The 19,103-nt window shown below is 41.8% G+C and overlaps 3 protein-coding genes across 12 annotated transcripts in view; 1 reads left to right on the top strand and 2 right to left on the bottom strand.

Moving 5' to 3' along the window:
- Positions 1-19,103, top strand: part of clcn2a (chloride channel, voltage-sensitive 2a) — a 44,429-nt gene that overhangs the window by 12,744 nt on the left and 12,582 nt on the right. For all 10 annotated transcript variants that reach the window (XM_072441492.1, XM_072441490.1, XM_072441498.1 and 7 more), the window contains exons 2-5: positions 14,527-14,695; positions 17,908-18,039; positions 18,514-18,642; positions 18,958-19,091. In XM_072441492.1, coding sequence (XP_072297593.1) covers positions 14,527-14,695; positions 17,908-18,039; positions 18,514-18,642; positions 18,958-19,091 — 564 coding nt within the window. The remainder of the gene's footprint in view (positions 1-14,526; positions 14,696-17,907; positions 18,040-18,513; positions 18,643-18,957; positions 19,092-19,103) is intronic.
- Positions 1-19,103, bottom strand: part of itm2cb (integral membrane protein 2Cb) — a 93,724-nt gene that overhangs the window by 68,328 nt on the left and 6,293 nt on the right. The window lies entirely within an intron of this gene.
- LOC140356512 (zona pellucida sperm-binding protein 4-like) lies at positions 8,995-12,856 on the bottom strand. The gene is made up of 8 exons (XM_072441499.1): positions 12,543-12,856; positions 12,275-12,462; positions 11,504-11,601; positions 10,738-10,895; positions 10,473-10,665; positions 10,091-10,238; positions 9,250-9,325; positions 8,995-9,179 (listed from the first exon to the last, which is right to left on the bottom strand). Exons 1-8 carry the CDS (start codon positions 12,814-12,816, stop codon positions 9,040-9,042), a joined length of 1,275 nt encoding a protein of 424 aa, XP_072297600.1. The 5' UTR covers positions 12,817-12,856; the 3' UTR covers positions 8,995-9,039.

Below are 19,103 nucleotides of genomic sequence, written 5' to 3'. Positions count from 1 at the left end.
GCAAATTGTTAATTACATTGCCCATGAGTCTATAAATACGTTCAAACTCAAGCATAAGTGTTTGAAATTGCGTCCCAGCGTTGACTCTGTGAGATGCCTGTCTCAAACCTGTTGCTAATGTAATCTGTCTTGCTGAACACAAGTCGACAGCACAACACGTCAGCCCTACCTCTCGTCTCTGGTCCCTTTTCTGACAAGATGCCACTCTCACAGCCGGATCCTTCAGACCGCCTGACATCCAGGGCCCTCCCCCAGCCCCGCGGTGCTCGGCAACAATGTGACGCTCATTAGCACCATATTTAGAACTATTGATTATTGTTATATTCTAGTTATATATTCTAACATTTTTCGATTTTTATTACAAAATATGGTCTATTTCTATGTGTAGATGCGTTGAAAGTAATTATAAAGTCTACTCAGCTGCACTAAGGTTTGGTGGGTTCATCTCTTGACACCTGATTCATACATATTTAAAGTCTTACCGCAAATGTAAACAGCGCAGTGACTTCAAATTTGTCACTTCCTCTCCTAATTAAATGTTGTCCCTTAAATTTGACACTCATAGATCAGCCCTAGTGCTCTACATGTCCTGTTGGCGAAGACCCTCCGCCCTCATCTCATCAATACCTGCTGAGAAGGTGCTTAAGCAGTCCCACCAGAATGTATGGTGGATTAAAGCGTCCGAGCCATCCATCTTGTATTCCGCAGAGGACAGCTTAATCTATCCACACAAAAAGCCCTCATAAATTTGCATTATAATGGACAGTTAAGTTTTAGGATGGTAAGTCTTAATTATTGGAGTTTCACAAGTTTGTCCTTGAATGGTCTGCCGAATGTGTAAATGAGAAGTGCAGGGAAGGAGTTAGAGAGAAGTAGTGATTGGTCTCTGGTCACTTTTATGGGCAGTTGACTTTAAATGTATGGGGCTGTAGAAGTCATCCTTCATGAATAAGTGCTGGATTGAAGCTGTGTGAGGGAATTCTGGATGTTGTGAGCTGAGGATAGAGTACCGGGCGGCGTCCGGACTCAAACCTGAACTGTTGGAGCTTCACGTGGGTAAACAGGCTCCAGGTGTGTCGTTGGAACACCTAATGGAAATGGAACTATTCAATTTCCATGTCTTTGTTTGCAAGAGCAATAACAATCACATTAGGCTCGTATGCAGACATTTTAGGCTGAGTTTTAGCAGTTCCAAGTTGTCTATTTGTGGATTGACCAATTACGGCGCTTGCTCTACAACACAAAGTGACTTTTCAGCCGAGGTGCACATACACACGGCAAGCTTTGTGTAATTGTGTGGTAATGTACACTGTTATTTAACTGTAGGTTTAATGTATTGTTGTGCATTCACTGTAATTATATTTTGTCAGTGCTTTCTCGTCCAATCAATGTTTTTAGCGGAGAATTTTAGCATCTGTTCAGGGGCAATTAATAAAAAATTGCCTTTTGGTACATTTCTGGTACATTTACAGTCATATTAATGTCCCTGTCAAATAAATAATAATGAACAATATTTTATTTCCAGTGAAGAACTCACATAACACCAGCCAAACACACTATTACATAAAGACGTGATAAAACACAGCGTAGGTGCTGCCCGGTGGTCGAGTGGTTAAGGCTCCAAGTGCAGCCGGCCGCAGTGGCGTGAGTTCGATTCGACTATTTACTGCATCTCATCGCCTATTTCATTATAATCTGTCCTGTCCAATAAAGCCTACAGGCCTAAAATCCATAAAATTTAAAATAATGGCATTTGAAAATAAAACACAGTGTAGAGGTGCAGAGAGGTGAAATAAAAAGCTGACAATAAGCTGGAAGTAGTTTCATGTTTGCTCTAGTTTTAGCTACGTCTCATCATCTGTTTTATGATTAAAAAGTAAAATTCAAGTTCAATAGAGTTTATATAGCAAGAACGCATTTGTTATGTTTGAGTGACGTCAGTTGCTCCTCTGCCATTACCTCTAACCGGTCTGGTACCAGAACTATGTTCAGTGAACTATATAAAAGTCTATGTGAGTTAAAATGTCTTTAGATCGAAATATGAATCAATATTGTAATTTGGATTAAAAGTATTTGGTTGGTTTAATTTTAATTTGGAAATTGTTTGAATGTGTTTCTGATTGGATTTAATAAATTTGCTTTCAAACTTCAAGAAAAAAGAGTAAGTCATCATGTATTATGAAATACATAATATACCACAGACAGATACTAGATGGCTGAAACAAGAACACTTTTGAAACTAAGCATGGGCTTTAGTCTAATAGTAGGGTTAACGTATCTAATGTACCATAAATGTAACACTTAAATGTTTTCATGTCAATGGTGTACAACTCATTCATCTGCAAGTCTAATTTTCCCACACCATTAATTACGATGATGCTTGCTCATAAATCCGTTAAAGTTGCTTGTTTCGTGTCAGCCAGTCCTTATTGAAAGCCACATTAATTTGAAGCCAGAGTTGTGTACATATGTTTTGTCCAAAGAGCTCTTAAGGTTGCTGCGATAGGGTGAGTTGCGTGAGTGGGCTGCAGTAGTACACCGGTGTGCAGGCGCCGATGACTAACGCACAGAAGCTGTTGTGGGAGGAGCTTGTAAACAGGTTACCGATAACAACTCATTTAACCCACAGAGCCCCACCTGCTGCTCGGTCAGGGTGCCGGGCTCCAGATGGCCTAAGAATGCGTTTTTCACAGACTCAAAGGAGAAGCAAGTCACAGCAACAAGGCCCAGTAAAGCCGCTCTGGGTGGGCGTGTGTGTGTCTATGGTACAGTATGTGTGCGCAGGGTGAGGCGGGATCATTTTTGGCGATGTTAAATATAAGTGAACTACAAACATGCACGTGAAGTGTCTGCCACTTTCAATTTGCCGTGTTGAGCTGGTCAGCCTGACAGATATGGGTCGTTTAATTTAGGAAATACCGCCTCCGTCATGCTGCTGCTGCTGCTGCTGCTCCTGCTGCTGCTGTAAAGACACCTTTTTGTGGGGTATTTTTGAAACGTTGTATTTCACAGCAACAAATCACAACATTTGTAACTGATTCTGTGTTAATGAATACATTTCTTTGATTCTTCAAGATGGTAGTTCTATTAGAAACTGGTTTGATTGTGAAGTTAAATTCCACATTCAGTGATGTACTTGCGTAGGTCTTTGTCCTGCCAGTCCACCCCGGCCCGGATGCTGTTGGGGTCTCGCACCACTCGTTTGGCACAGTTTATGGTGGTGTTGGGTCGTCAGAGCCTGTCTCCGCCGTGTGACTCTGATCACCGCAGCTTCTTCGCTTCTGTGGAGGAATTTGGGCCTGACGGTGCTCAGGCCAGGACTCGCTTTTTGGAGACGGTGATAAGTCCATAGTTCTTAAATAATCCTCCACCGAAGGCTGTTCTGCATGAGGACATACTTTTATTTAGCTCAAAACACCCTCATGATCCATTGGTACACTCAGCGTTCCGGAAGCACAGGGTGAACTCTTTATTTTTCAAGCAAATTCGACCAATGTCGGGGGGCAGTTTGTGCCAGAGTCTGGGACCAGCAACAGAGAAAGCTCGATCTCCCCAGTGTTTGAGTCTGTCTCTGGGGACGTCCAGCAGAAGGTGATTTGTCCACCTCAGAGCCCTGCTTTGGTTTGGAGCAGACAGAAGCTCGGCCAGATAAGGAGGTGCCAGGCCATTTAGAGCTTTAAAAACAAACTAAAATGTTAAAATCAATTCTGAAAGAAACGGGAAGCCAATAGAGAGCAAAAAGAACTCGGGTGATGTGTTGACGTGTGTGTGTTAGAAAACGTGCTGCAGCGTTCTATACGAGCTGAAGGCGGCTTGAGGGCAGACTGGAAGACACCGACATAAAGTGCATTGCAATATTCTATTCTTGAACTGATTCATTCATTTTAATTATTTATACAGGGAAAAGCCAATGAGAAAAGTTCTTTTTCATGAGTACCCTGTTACAACACAACAGAAAATAAACAACAAAGAAACACAGGATACTTAAACACAGGAAACACAAATAAAACCAAATTAACCTGTACATAAAAACACATTTACATCTACAATATGAGATAAAATGATATAAAACAAGTGCATCAGCACTGCGGGTAGTCCTTGACCAATGCTTTAAAATCATTAAAAAGTTCATAAAATTATTTAATTTAAAAAGTCTCTGTGTTTTGTTCCTCAGGGAGGGAAGTTGTTGAAAGCCTTTTTTCCTGTCTCTGTGTTGACACGATGGGATTGTAAGATAAAAATGTAGTAATCTAGAACCTTACACGCAAACAAAATGCAGTGCTGTTCTCTTCTTGCATCCAATGATTGCCATTCTACTTTAGAGTATAATTCACAGGGGTGTGTTTTGTATCCTTCTCCTGTAACGAACCTTAGAGCTGAACCTTAGAGCTGAACCTTAAAGCTGAACCTTAGAGCTGAACCTTAGAGCTGAACCTTAGAACTGAACCTTAGAGCTGAACCTTAGAGCTGAACCTTAGAACTGAACCTTAGAGCTGAACCTCAGAGCTGAACCTCAGAGCTGAACCTTAGAGCTGAACCTTAGAGCTGAACCTTAGAGCTGAACCTCAGAGCTGAACCTCAGAGCTGAACCTCAGAGCTGGACCTTAGAGCTGAACCTTAGAGCTGAACCTCAGAGCTGAACCTCAGAGCTGAACCTTAGAGCTGAACCTTAGAACTGAACCTTAGAGCTGAACCTTAGAGCTGGACCTTAGAGCTGGACCTTAGAGCTGGACCTTAGAGCTGAACCTTAGAGCTGAACCTTAGAGTTGAACCTTAGAGCTGGACCTTAGAGCTGAACCTTAAAGCTGAACCTTAGAGCTGAACCTTAGAGCTGAACCTTAGAGCAGAACCTTAGAGCTGAACCTTAGAGCTGAACCTCAGAGCTGAACCTCAGAGCTGAACCTTAGAGCTGAACCTTAGAACTGAACCTTAGAGCTGAACCTTAAAGCTGAACCTTAGAGCTGAACCTTAGAGCTGAACCTTAGAGCTGAACCTTAGAGCAGAACCTTAGAGCTGAACCTTAGAGCTGAACCTCAGAGCTGAACCTCAGTGCTGAACCTCAGAGCTGAACCTTAGAGCTGAACCTCAGAGCTGAACCTCAGAGCTGATCCTTAAAGCTGAACCTTAGAGCTGAACCTTAGAGCTGAACCTTAGAGCTGAACCTTAGAGCTGAACCTCAGAGCTGAACCTTAGAGCTGAACCTTAGAGCTGAACCTTAGAGCTGAACCTTAGAACTGAACCTTAGAGCTGAACCTTAGAGCTGAACCTTAGAGCTGAACCTTAGAGCTGAACCTTAGAGCTGGACCTTAGAGCTGAACCTTAAAGCTGAACCTTAGAGCTGAACCTTAGAGCTGAACCTCAGAGCTGAACCTCAGAGCTGAACCTCAGAGCTGAACCTTAGAGCTGGACCTTAGAGCTGAACCTTAGAGCTGGACCTTAGAGCTGAACCTTAGAGCTGAACCTTAGAGCTGAACCTTAGAGCTGGACCTTAGAGCTGAACCTTAGAGCTGAACCTTAAAGCTGAACCTTAGAGCTGAACCTTAGAGCTGAACCTTAGAGCTGAACCTCAGAGCTGAACCTTAGAGCTGAACCTTAGAGCTGAACCTCAGAGCTGAACCTCAGAGCTGAACCTTAGAGCTGAACCTCAGAGCTGAACCTTAAAGCTGAACCTCAGAGCTGAACCTTAGAGCTGAACCTTAGAGCTGAACCTTAAAGCTGAACCTTAGAGCTGAACCTTAGAGCTGAACCTTAGAGCTGAACCTTAGAGCAGAACCTTAGAGCTGAACCGTAGAGCTGAACCTCAGAGCTGAACCTCAGAGCTGAACCTTAGAGCTGAACCTCAGAGCTGAACCTTAGAGCTGAACCTTAGAGCTGAACGATAAACCGAGTTCAGAGGTTTTAACACTGTTGCTGTAGAATGCATATACAGTATAATAACACCATAATCTAGAACTGAAAGAAATGTCGCCTGGATTAACTGTTCTCTACAATTAAGAGGAAAACACATTTTATCTCTAAAGAAGAATGACAATCTGGCTTTAAGATTATTTGTCAGCTCTTGTATGTGTTTGTTGAAGGAGAGTTTATCATCGATCATGAAAGTATTTGTAATTGAGTGCTTGTTCAATCATATTACCATCAAGCGTAAGAATATATATATTTTTGGGTCACTAGAGTGTCTTTTGGAGAACAGCATACATTTTGTTTTATTTTAATTCATTAATAGTTTTAAATTAACACATTTTTGAACTGATGACAGATTTAAAAAAGGCTTTACTTAAAAAAAGGCTAAAAGACATAATTTATAAAAATCAATTTGTTTGTCAAATTTAAAATTGTTGTCAATATAAATAATATAAAAAATCCCTATTTGACACAGTTTAACACAAAACTTACCATAACAGCACATTTAAGCTACACTGACTTTTTCAAGATTCAAGCACTTTAAAATGAAGCAGCTATTCGGGTGAAAGCGAGACGATGGTGCGTTATTTGCACCTTATTATAGAGCCTTTTAGTCTCCGCGAGTCAGGAAGTGCGCTGTTAGCAGACTTAACTTGCTCTGGCCTCTGAAAAATGCTGATAAACTCATCGCGGTAAATAATTAGAACGCTCAGAATGCATTAGGGAAGTGACTGCTGCAAAGAGTTAAAATGATGTTCACGTTTTTAGAAGATAAGGAGGATTAATTCTTCAGCACACATGCAGGACCTTCGCCTGACCAGCCAAGACCACACGCATTGACAACACACACGGTTTGACGACACAAGACGTTCCCCGATTTCAAACTGGGGTGATTGACAGGCGGATTAACCAAAGTAGTTAGGTTTTTTTGGCGCCAATCGAACAGAATATATAGAAGGGACTGTCTGGTCTGGCAAGCAGGATCTGTACTGGCCTATTTCCCACTAGTTTGTGTTCCTCCCCACTCTTTACCCTTGCCATCTATTTATGATGTTAGTTGTTTCCTCGACAACTTGTAATCGAACCAATGCGCCCCAGCGTAGCACTGACAGGGGAATACTATGACTGTATTATTGTACTATTACTGTGAACGTTACTCCCTCTGTAATGCAACTCTAAACCAGTTGTACCCAGACGAGTTTCTTCCTTGAGGCCCGTGAGTCCAATGATATTTGAATGTAATGTTACTTTCTTTCATTTGTGCAGATACTTAGAACTTATGAGGTGTGGCCTAACGGAGACATTTTCTCTAGACGCAATTTCGAAAGCTATGATCCCCACACTAATGAGGAACTGTAGTTATTTTCCACAAAAATAGCTACGCAACATAAAATGAAATAGACCTTCTCGACAACATAGGGCCCGATATTACTAGACATGCTGTTCAGTTCGCTCTCATTACTCGTACTTACACATCACAGACATTGTTTGCAGTGGAAAGCTCAATCACGGTTAATGACACTCATTTTACCTGCAGTTCTGGGTTCGATGCCAGAAGCAGCTGGTGGGGATGATAGTCAGTTGGCAGGAGTGAGAGCCATCACTGCGTCAGGCCAAGAGTCCTTTTTTATGATGACTGAAGGGTTAGACTACTCCGCCTCAGCCACAGCGCTTCGATACATCCGAATGTTGATTTGACTTGAATGTTCACAGTACGGCACTAAACATTTCTATGGAGGCAGCCAAGAGGCACAAAGCCAGAGCAGAGTAGCCAAACTTTGTACTCAAGTAAAAATACAAAGGAGTGGTCCAAGAAATTACTCAAGAGTAATAAAAGTATTTTGGGAAACTACTAACGTAAGAGTAACTGTCTGATTTAACTCCTCAGAAAGACCCGATCTGGCCCAGGAGACAAACCTGCGACCTTCTTGCTGTGAGGCGAGAGTGCTTGCCACTGTGTCAAACACAAAACCGGTTTCAAATCAAACATCTGTCAAGAATTAAAAAGCAAGATGGAGGTTAATGCCATTCTGTGGCACATTCCAGGCAAAGCAACAACATCTCCATGGAGACAAACAGGCAGACTCCCCACAAGAAGTTACACACACCTGTAATACAAAGAAAATTGTCTTGCCTTCACAACACGGAGTACAAATCTGGCCTCATTTTTTACAGCCATTTTTACGTTTTCACGCGAGGACAGAATATAATTTATTCAGGACATTTTGACCTGAACTTGACATTCCAATTTGTACATTTGCCCCTTGTATTTTTGTGGTTTCCCTTTGGCCCAGTTTAAAACCAGTTAACATGCTACACACAGGTCTTCACAACACATTTCCCTCTTGACAAGACGTTTATTTTTTTTATTCCACTACGAGGCGAAACATGGCATTGTATGAATATTTATCAGTATCTATCTAAATGCCTACAGGTGGGGGGGGGGCACATGAACGAAGGGGAGAGGTGAGCATGGCTCCATCGTTGCTAGTCTGTCGGCAGCAGCGGGCGCCCATACTGCTCTGCTTTCTGCCTGCAGACCCTGTTCATGAGAGCAGAAAGAAGTCTGAAGGCGGCGTGATGCCCATCTAAATGAGCAGAGGGGCGTGTGGGGGAACTGGTGTAGGACAAAAAGGGAGGAGGTGCGAGGCGGAGAGCTGTTGCAGTTGTAACATACAGCGAGGAAGCCGAGGGGGACCATTATCAGAAAAAAAAAAAAAAAAAAAGTACGAGAGCAAGAGGCAGAGCGGCAGCACAGAGTCTGCAGGAGTCGTGATGCTCATTCTAATGTAGCTGCGGCGAGGCAGGAGAGGGAGCAATGTCTCACTGAGCTGTAAATAAGGTTTGGACAAATATAATCCGGAACACAAGTGGTAGAAAAACTAGGATATACACCTTTTTCTTACATTAATTCATGCATCTCCACCCTGAATCAGGCTTCAACTTTACTTAAGATATTGCCTGGCATCTCAACCTTGACATGTCTGCACTGCACAAGACTAGTTACATTACTGCTAAAATGTATTGCCTCAGCGTTTCAAAGTCGGTCGATTTTGACCTTCACGTTATGAATTCAGACACCATCGCAGAAGCTTAAAACAAGCTTTATTATTAAAACAAATGTCAGTGGTTTTGTCATCCTTTAAATTTGGAAATATGCGTTGAAGGCGTTTTTCTCTGGCTTGGTTTAAAGAGCAGGTCAGTGGTCAGGATCACTTTCCCGCTCGACACCACCGCTCTTTGGCCAGAGGAAACATCAGCTGCAGCTCTTCTCCCTGTGGGACAAGATTTAATTTTAACACTAATCTTTGAAAGGAGTGCAAGAAAATAAGGGTTAGTGCTCACTTTGCCGGTGGCACTGCGATTGACAGGAGTCAACGCTGCTGGGATAGCACACTGCTGTTGAACAATGGATAAACACCTGTAACAGAAGCAGGTCGGGGACAATGAGAACATTTTTACCAAATAAAAATCATAAATTCAATGCCATTTAATTCATGTTTTACAGATACACCAAAACCTTGCCTTGAATAATACCAATGGCGTGCGGTCAAGGCAATCAATGAACATATGAATAGTTCTACAATATGTCTAAATACATTCTGCTCCTAAAGCTTGGCTAATCTTACGCAGTGTCTTTAAGTGGCCACTACTGCGCGGGAAGCATGATTCTGCTTTTAACACAGCGGCTCAGTCTGTGGCCGTGTTCAGAGGCCTGTTCATTCTCCGCTCTAACATAAGCTTTTAGAACCAGAGCAGACAGCAGCTTCTTTTAGAGGTCCACGCATGTGGACCACACAGCCTCAAACCCATGTGGGAATCAAGGCTGTTTAACTGCACATGTGCAGAGGAGAAACGAAGCAACAGTAGCGCAAAGTTTCAACGCACAGACTTAAATACCATCTTTTAGAGACAAGTCTTTGTAGGTAAGGCTCTGTTAAATTTCCAATGATTAGCAGTCATTTAACAGAGTGCTAATTTTTGTAAGTAATTAGTTGGCGGAGTTAATTTAATCAATTTAGTATTAGGTGTGAGAAGCTCAGTAGGATAGGCATTCACCCAGGACACGGGAGAACTTGTTTCAAAGTTGTTCTATTAACCACCAAATTGATGAAATATTAACACCCCAGGTCTGCGTGCCCATCCATAAAAGTCACCACATGCCACTGTGTAATACATTACTTACCGTGTTCTGGTATGAAACATAGGTGGTCTGATCCACAAACGCGAACATCTTCATAATGAAACGTTTGTAATGTGTTGGATAAGAAAGGCCAGAATAAGCCTCTACAGGCACCACTTGTGTCAGATAGTGGTCTTCAGAGTATGGACACCTGTTGCAAAGAAGACTTAGATTCACCCAAAATAGCTTTTGGTAATTTGTGTATATACCGGGTTTGTTTGGATAATAGACTTAAGGCAGGTCACAAACAGCATTCGAGTGTGGAAATCACAGAATTGCTAAAGCTTGTCATTCACATGTGAACAGATAAGTAATGCACTCTTATGTCAAAGTCATTTGAATACTAAGTGCAGCACTGCAACATTTTAGAATCCAAACCCCTCACCCATTAAGCAGGAGGTCCCACTGAGGCATACTGTCTGGGCTTGGGCCAGACGAGGCCCAGCAGTGCTCCAGCATCAGGACCACATTCGGGTCAGTCCTCTCCAAGATCCGCACCTCCACATACACTGGATCCCTTAGGACTTTGGTTATGGGATAGTCGGCTGGAGAGTAGTAGGAACTGTACGCTGCCACCTCTAAAAACAGAAAAATGGTGTGACACTCCATCTTAGCCCCAGATGACAGAGCCACACATGTTTTAAACTCACCTTCAACACATCCTTTTGTGTGACATTGTCCATTTCCCAGTCTGAGCTCTACACGAAGAGGCCCTGCGGCAGCAACAGGGAGCGGTGCAGGGACATCATTTACCTCCATGACAAGAGCCTGGGCCGCAGAGCCGGAGTAGCGGCACTGCAACAACAGCCTAGAGAAAGTGGAAGGGTTTATGGCATCAAGTACTTAATGACACTTTAAATATTCACATCTGAACCAAGCCCCTGTCAAGGTTTTGCAGACACATTATACAGGCCACGTCTCATGTTCAGCTCAGAAGCTGCAAAATGGTCTCACGGGGCCAGAGGCAGCACTAGCCTTTATGTACTGACCATTCAGAGCAGAGAAAGTACACACTTAATTTCAGCTTTGAAACAAATGAGACTTGTCCATCATGTTTGATGGTTTTTTGTACTTAAACATTACAATTATCAGCAAAAAACATTTGATTTCAACCAGTTTGCCTCATATCTAGGAACAATCAAGTTTATGAAATTTAAATTGGTATTTGTGCAACACTCAAACAGGACATGCCTGCCTTCTATTCCATTCCTGGTATGACCCATTTAGTAGTCTTTCATTGTCCCCCTAACTATTCTTTAAAAAAAAAATAAAAGGTTAATCTTAAAATTATTCAGCTGCAACAGGTTTTGGCACAGTTTTATCACACATCTTTGCACAGAGAAGCGTGCAGTGCATCTCCTTTGAGACAATTAAATTTGACCCAGTGTCCTCTGTGTGTAATGAGACTTGACTCACTCAAAATGGCTGTCCCTGGTGATCGATCCTTTGGGTCCCATTCCCACCTCGTACGCAGAAGACATGTGGTTTTCATAAACAATGTAGCCATCTTCCTCCTGCAAGTTTATTAAGCACAGATGGAGGGTTTTGCATTTTCTAATCACTTTATAGTACACACCTTCCATGCTCTGGGAGGGTGTACAATGTTTATATCATGATTTAGACAATTTAACTGGTGCCATTCTGAAAGATTTATTCACATATTCAGCAAGTCACACTATTGGGATTTAACATTAAAATGAAAAATAAATTAAAAGCCAATAGCAATGGCTGCAAATGAAAACATACCTCCTCATTTATAAAAAGATAACAGTAGATTTAGTGATTACATGCACTGAATGCAGAATTGAACACCATTTCTTTTCAATGATAAATTTAAGATAAGATAAGATAAGATAATCCTTTAATGTCCACACATGGGGAAATTTCATTGATACAACGCAGCAGATACAGAGGAAAAGGACAGATCACAGAATATAGGAAGTTTTAAAAAAAACTCTCAATAGAAGAACTCTTATAAACAAAAACTCCTATAGACAAAACCTCCCATTTCCCAACAAGGGATGTAATAATTTACATTATTATTTAGCCTTATGAAAACTATTCATCCACTCCCACAAAAGATCACCCACTATTGACCTTGACCCACCAGTTGATAAATGCTCCAAGTACTGAGGACATTGTAATCCTATGGAGACACTTTTACACAGAGAAAGACACTTTACTTACCATTATTCTAGTCCCACAGCGAGTCACTGCAAACTGAAAGATAGTGAACGTGGCTGTGACCCCTGCCGGACTACAGGACTCATGATCCGACTCCAGCAGGCTGACAGTTTCCACGTCGATGTAGGGCAAAGTGGCATCTCTCGAAATAACCACCACAAACTGCCCATCCTTGGTGCACTGCACAGTCACTAGAGGAAAAATAAAATAAAAAATAAAGCCCATTCATCACCACACACAGCCCATTGACCGTTTAGCATGACAGCCGTACCTGCTTTCCCATAGTAACACCTCTGCCCATCGTAGCAGCAATCTATGCTCCAACACCGCTCGGGGGTCACATCTGTGTGCCCGCACCCGATCTTGGCACCCTCCGCGACTTGGCACCTGTCGGAGGGTGGCGCGACCGTGGCAGGTGTCGGATTCTTTGGGAGCTGTGCCGGAATGGCCCAGGTTTGTTGCATATTACTCGGGACCCATTGGCTGCGGGCGTGGCAAGCCAGGACGACCATCACAGCACCAAACAGATGTGTGAAACGCTCCATTGTGGCGCTCTACTGTCGAGATAATAGGCCACACACAAAAAAGAGGGGCACTGGCGTCTCTTCATGAGCGAGAGAGGCTTTTGTGTTGTGACGGATTAGGTATGCGGAGAGGGCCGCCCTGTCGTTATTAGTGGTTAATTGTGTGGCAGACCTGCAGAAGTTAATCAGCTCACAGCAAACAGGTGGAGTGTGGAAGGAAGTCATGTGACCTCAGAGGCAAACCTGACGGGATAAAGTTCATTCAAGTAGTGCTTTGTGGTAATAGAAAGTGATTTAGGTGTGAAGACTTGTTTGTATTGGGAGATTGCTGTTTGAGTTTTTTTTGCAGAAATGTAATGTTTTTTTATTTGCTTTCTCACAAAATTTCATAGTTGGGAGGAGATGGTTGTATTTGTTTAAATTGGAATGCAGAGTAAGTAGGGCTGGGACAATAATGGCTATATTTTTGGGAGATTTATGTTTATTTTCTATAACATTGGTGCTGTAAAAGGGCACCTAAGTAACACCCATGACTAATTGATATTAACTACTATAGTGTTTCATTCTGGAAGGATTTACTTTTTCATTTTTGAGCTCATGTGTGTAGTATAAGATATTCCTTTATTGTCCCACATGGGGAAATTTCATTGGTGCAACGCAGGTAGATACAGAGGTAGATACAGAAGAACAGATCACTTATAGGAAGTCTGAAAAACACTTTCAGTAGAAGATCTCCTATAAATAAATAAAAACTCCCATAGACAAATAAATAAATACCATTGCATGTGATCCCGACAGTAATTGCACATGAATATGTGTATCTCTATCTCTTATCTCCTATCTCCTATCTGCTTCTTGTGACATGGGCATAATGTCGTTTCAATATTATCCTTTGTGTGAATTGTTCATATCGCACTTGAAAACTGATTGTGACAGCCTAAAGAGTAAGTGAATACCAAAAATGTTTTTTCCAATAAATAGTTTTGACTTGAAAATGTGTCTTTTGAAGATTTCCTGTCCAGAGTGCTGTCTGGTGGCAAAAATACGGTTTGCATTTTGAAATGTTTTCATCTTGACCAGTCCACAGTTGCAGTACTCAAGAGTTCTAGTCAATACTTTGCTCTGTGTAACTTATATGGCTCTGTTCTAGGGATGTCAAGATTATGCAATTCATAAATAATCATGATTATTTCCGGTCACAATATAATCGTAAACTAAAAAAATACTAATTGTGAGAATCGTAGGCAGCAACAATGAGTCATTTCAGTTCAAACTATATTTGAAAAAAGTCAAACTAAGGCTATATACTAAGTACTTTTGATCTGTTTATGTGACAATGCCATTACTTTTTCATTAAGAGTTTGATTAAATAAAAGACTTTTTAAAGCAATAATTTAAGCATTTTAGTGTTGTTTGGTCACCGTGCAACAATTGTGAATAATTGTAAAAACTAACAATCTTAACACTAAATTCTGATACTGTGACATCCTTACTCTGCTCACTCCGGCTCCTCTCAGCCTCACACAGAATTTTTCATTTTGCTCTTTTTGAAACCCACGTGGTACATGGTGCAGTTATTTTTCTAAACTTAGACGTGCGAGATTTTCTAACATCTAACTTGTGGCGCACCCGCTGCCTCTGTGTGCCGTGGCAAAATCTGCTGCACCATTTCCATCTGCTGCCCACCTGTGCGGCCTGAATATAACTGCTCTCCGTGTGTGTGTAAAACAGATGTATGGGCGCTACACACAGGAGCTCGGTGTGTATGCCAAAGAGGAAGCGGCGCGCCTACGTGACGGGAGTGTGCGGGATGGAGGGGCTCCGCGGAGGAACACCAGCGTCCGGAGCAAAGCCGCCGACCTGCTGGAGTATGAGAAGGACCCCTGTGCCAAATGCCAAAGTAAGTCAGTCACACGCCAAACCAAAAGAGCAGTGGTGGAATGTAAAGTACAAAAGTGCATCTAAAAAAATGATTTCAAAACCTTTTACAATGGGTACTACTATTGCTTTTACTTCACTGCATTTGAGAGCAGGAACCTGTACTTTCTACTGCACTTTTTAATGGACTAAAGAGTATTTTCTTTACAGTTTGAGACCGCCTGAGATGCCTGTGGAGCATGGTCATAGTTTGAGTTGACGTCCCAACTTTGAGCAAACCAGTAGTACGTTTGTGTGACTCATAGATACCAAAAAGCATAATAAATGAAATATGACTTTTTTTTTTTTAATGTTTATAATTAACTGTGGTAATATTCTTTAACATTTGCGCTGCAGTTAATCATTGTTTGAATACATTTGTTATTATTGAATCTTACCTGAGAAGACCTACATTTCTACTTCTTACTTACTCCTATTATTACCCTCGTTTTTTGAGCGTATTGTTTCTAGCGAGGCACAGGAACAGGACAGTTGCTGAATAAGGCATTGAATGATGGCTTTCCTATAGTTTAAGTGCAGCTCCCCTGTTAGAGCGCTGTGCTTTTAGTGCGGAGACATTTTTTCCAGAAGGTCACCAGAGAAGCGCTCAACCTCAGAATAGAAGGGCTGAGGTGAGAGTCTGCAGCGCTGGAGCAGTCTTGTACAAAGAACTACGAAGTGTTTCAATGAGCATGGAAGTGTTTTACTCTTCAGGTAAACACACACAACACAAAGGAGAAGCAGAAGAGATTAAATGTATCCCTTCAGTAACCTCCAGCCATGGGGCAGGCTCAATGTCAGACTGGTAGAGCGTACTCTGCTGGTCACTTGTGGTTTTATCCAGAGGAGAGTTGACCAAGAGAGAGACTTGTCAGTTTTGTTTTATGTCCAGCCTCCCTGCTGACTGCAGATGAGTGGCGCTGGACAGCACTATTTTTTAGATTGATAAATTGAGTTAGACTTGAATCATCCGCTTCAACAACTGCTTTCACAGTCTGTTGAATTATTTAGAATGGTATAGAAAATGAAATACTCACTGATCTAAACCAAACGCTAAGCAATAAGCTATATTAAAAATTGTATGTATTCATTCTAGGCCACATTAGCGTCTACAAAGTGGTCACTAGTCTTCTTGGGGTCCATCCATCCATCATCTCCCGCTTATCCGGGGCCGGTGGGGGCAGCAGTCTAAGCAGGGACTCCCAGACTTATTTTCTTGGGGTCCATGCTGGATTAAATCAAGTCCTATTGGCCTTTTTACAATAATTAACTATAAGAATAAAATAAAAAATACAATTCAGAAAGAATCATTGCATAATCAGGGTAATTTTGTTTTAAAGTCTTTATAAAAGAGTGCTCCCAGACAGCTGCTTCTACTGAGGATCTAAATAATACTGTTACCATACCCAAAACTACTGTCACAAAACATATTTCTATACAATAAAACCGAGAAATAGATGACGTCACAACATCCCAGAATGCTTATGAATTCTATGATAGAATTGAATATAGCATATATTATTTCTGGTTGATTTATCTGTGCAAAAAAACTGGCATAACTCAACTTAATATGCGTTTCAAGATGATAAACGATAATTAACAACAATATATGAAAATACATGTAATACAAACCAAAAGTCCTGCTTTCTGGATTTCAGTGTCAGACTAACATTTGGCCATTCTGCTGTTCCAAGTCAGCCCAGCCAAATAAAACCTGTTCCACACTCAGTCATCCACCCACCCAACTATTCATATATGTTATTTTCATCGCGGTATTCTTCGAGATACTTTTTTGAGAGGTTTAAGTTTGCTAAAAAAACACACACACAATCTTTGAGCAAAACAAACTCTCTAGTTTATTTTTTAGACATTTTCCTTTTTTTTTATTTTTAGTCATTTATTTTCTTTTTCATTCCACCATAAATAAAAGCCCTGTGCATCTACAAATGTATAATTCCTAATATGACCTTTTTGGACACTGAGTAGCTTGACTTTGAATAGTATAAAAGGGAGGGATTTACAGTCTGTCAGTGCAAAATATGCCTTTGTGGCTTTGCCCTTGCGTCCACTGATCTGATTAAAGCAGGAATGATTGCTCCACAGGTTAAAGCAACAGAGGCTGTGACGGAGCCATTTAAAACCATCACACTCAGATCAGGAGCCAGGCGTGATTTGTGCCTGTGTTTGCCCATAAATCAAGAGGGGCTTGTATTTTTAGACTCTACTGCTTGTTAGTCTTTTTATCGCTGGAGTGATAGCCCTCGCGTTGAGTGAAGTGGGTGGTTTTCTGTAGTGTTTTCCTCTCATTTGTTTGTGTGGGAACGTTTTTCGCTGTGGGTGCTGCAGTGTTTCGTGCGCCTCTGTTCAGATCAGTAGCTTTTTGAACGCCACAGCCTACACACACAAAAAGCAATCGTGTTTAACTGCCACAAAAGATGGACTGAATCATGCACTGGCTCGGGTTACTGTTATATAAATGTCTGCCTAGCACTAGTTTGTTTGCCATACAAATTTGCTCTCATTCTTGTAGTAGATATGTTTATGACTTTGTTAGTTGAAGGTGATGTAATGAAGACGTAAGTGAAAGATGTGAGCGCCGCTGAGCCCGTGTTGTGGAGTGTGAGCCAGAATGTGCACAGGGCCATACAGCTTGCAGGGGCCAGATGCTGTCCCTGTGTGTGCATTTGAGGAACTACTAGATTAGTACTTTCATTGATGGCTTTTGATCTAATTTGACCAGAAATGATGCCCAAGTAAATGTTTTATTATATACAGTATGTTTCAAAGTACCTGCTGCATTTTACGGAGCCTCGATGTGGGGCTAATATTACGTCCAGGTGTCATCTTCAAAACATTTCTATTGGATTGAAAAGCAAGAGCATTTTGTCAATGACATGTGCGTACTGCTTTAGTGGAACCTAAAGGGGACCACCATGTTTTGCCCCAAATCTCTGCTGTGTCCAGGAAGTACGTGGCTTCATCAAAAGCAGTTAAATTTTAACACCTTTCACGAGTGTTGCTTCGTTATCTCCACCTTAATGCTTGTGAAATAAGGGTCTGACTAAGTGTACATTAAGTGGCACATTTATGGGAGTGAACATCTGTGAATGCTCTGGCCTAATATAGACAGGACAGGAAATGGGTCTAGTGTCGCCTCCTTTTATAATTCACTATATGTTTTCTGTGTACTTTCAGTATGTGCATCTCGATGCCAAAAGTTCCTCATTTCGAGAGTGGGGGAAGACTGGATCTTTCTCATTTTGTTGGGTCTGCTGATGGCCCTGGTGAGCTGGGTCATGGACTATGCCATAGCGTTCTGCCAAGAAGGTATGAGAGCGCCAAAGAGTAAATACTTATGACACACACGGTTAGCAGAGGAGAGGTGTTAAAATGTAATTAGTATTGGATCCGAGGTTGTGTTTGGTAATTTACACCCCTTGAACTGCCATGCTCTCAACACAGAGTGTGACATTTACCAACCGGTGGATATTTACTGCATTTCCTCCAGTCTTATCAATTTAAAATATCATTTTTTAACTACACAGCTTCTGTGAAAGTAAAACTACCGTATGGTTTTACTGTTTTCCTCTTGCACTGCAGTCCTGTCTTTCCTTGTCTGCTTAGTAACAACATCACCCACAAACCACCTCCAGTCTGCCGCACTCTTCTCATATTAATTTAGTTTTAGAGCTAACTAATACCACAGTGAGGTTGCAATCAAATGGTAATTCAGCATTAGTTTTATAGTACACAGTATATGATCTGTCTTTCATCGTGTGCTGTGGTCTTGTGTGTGTGCAGGACAGAAGTGGATGCACGGTGGTCTGGGCAGCAACCTGCCGCTACAGTACATCGCCTGGGTCACATATCCTGTGGTGCTCATCACATTCTCCGCAGGATTCACTCAGATCCTCGCTCCTCAAGCCGTCGGTAAGACGTTGCATGTAAACACGCCTCGCTATGGATCCATCTAATTCCTGGTGTGTGTTTGAATATTCTAATTGGCTCCCTAATGCAAGGTAAGGCCTTCAAGGACATTGGTTGCATGCCTTTTAGAAGTCACGTCAGCAGAAAAAAATCCATAAAGTGAGGAGATGGGCTTACACAAACTATATGAATATCAATCAGCTTTCTTCATCTGCTCCTCCCTCTAGGTTTAATTTATGTCTCATCACAGTCTTCCAATAATTGCTTTCCTTCAACTTGTCTTTGCTTGTTGCTCTGTCACCCCCCCGCCCCTCGCAGGGTCAGGCATTCCTGAAATGAAGACCATTTTACGAGGAGTGGTGTTGAAGGAGTACCTCACTTTTAAGACGTTTGTGGCCAAAGTCATCGGGCTGACCTGCGCTCTGGGCAGTGGTATGCCACTGGGAAAAGAGGTAGTGCTTTTT

Source organism: Eucyclogobius newberryi, unplaced genomic scaffold, assembly GCF_026437365.1.
Source record: "Eucyclogobius newberryi isolate DKJ021-1_F unplaced genomic scaffold, fEucNew1.0.hap1 SCAF_12, whole genome shotgun sequence".
Lineage (NCBI taxonomy): Eukaryota > Metazoa > Chordata > Actinopteri > Gobiiformes > Gobiidae > Eucyclogobius > Eucyclogobius newberryi.
This window is presented reverse-complemented; position numbering and strand designations above follow the sequence as displayed.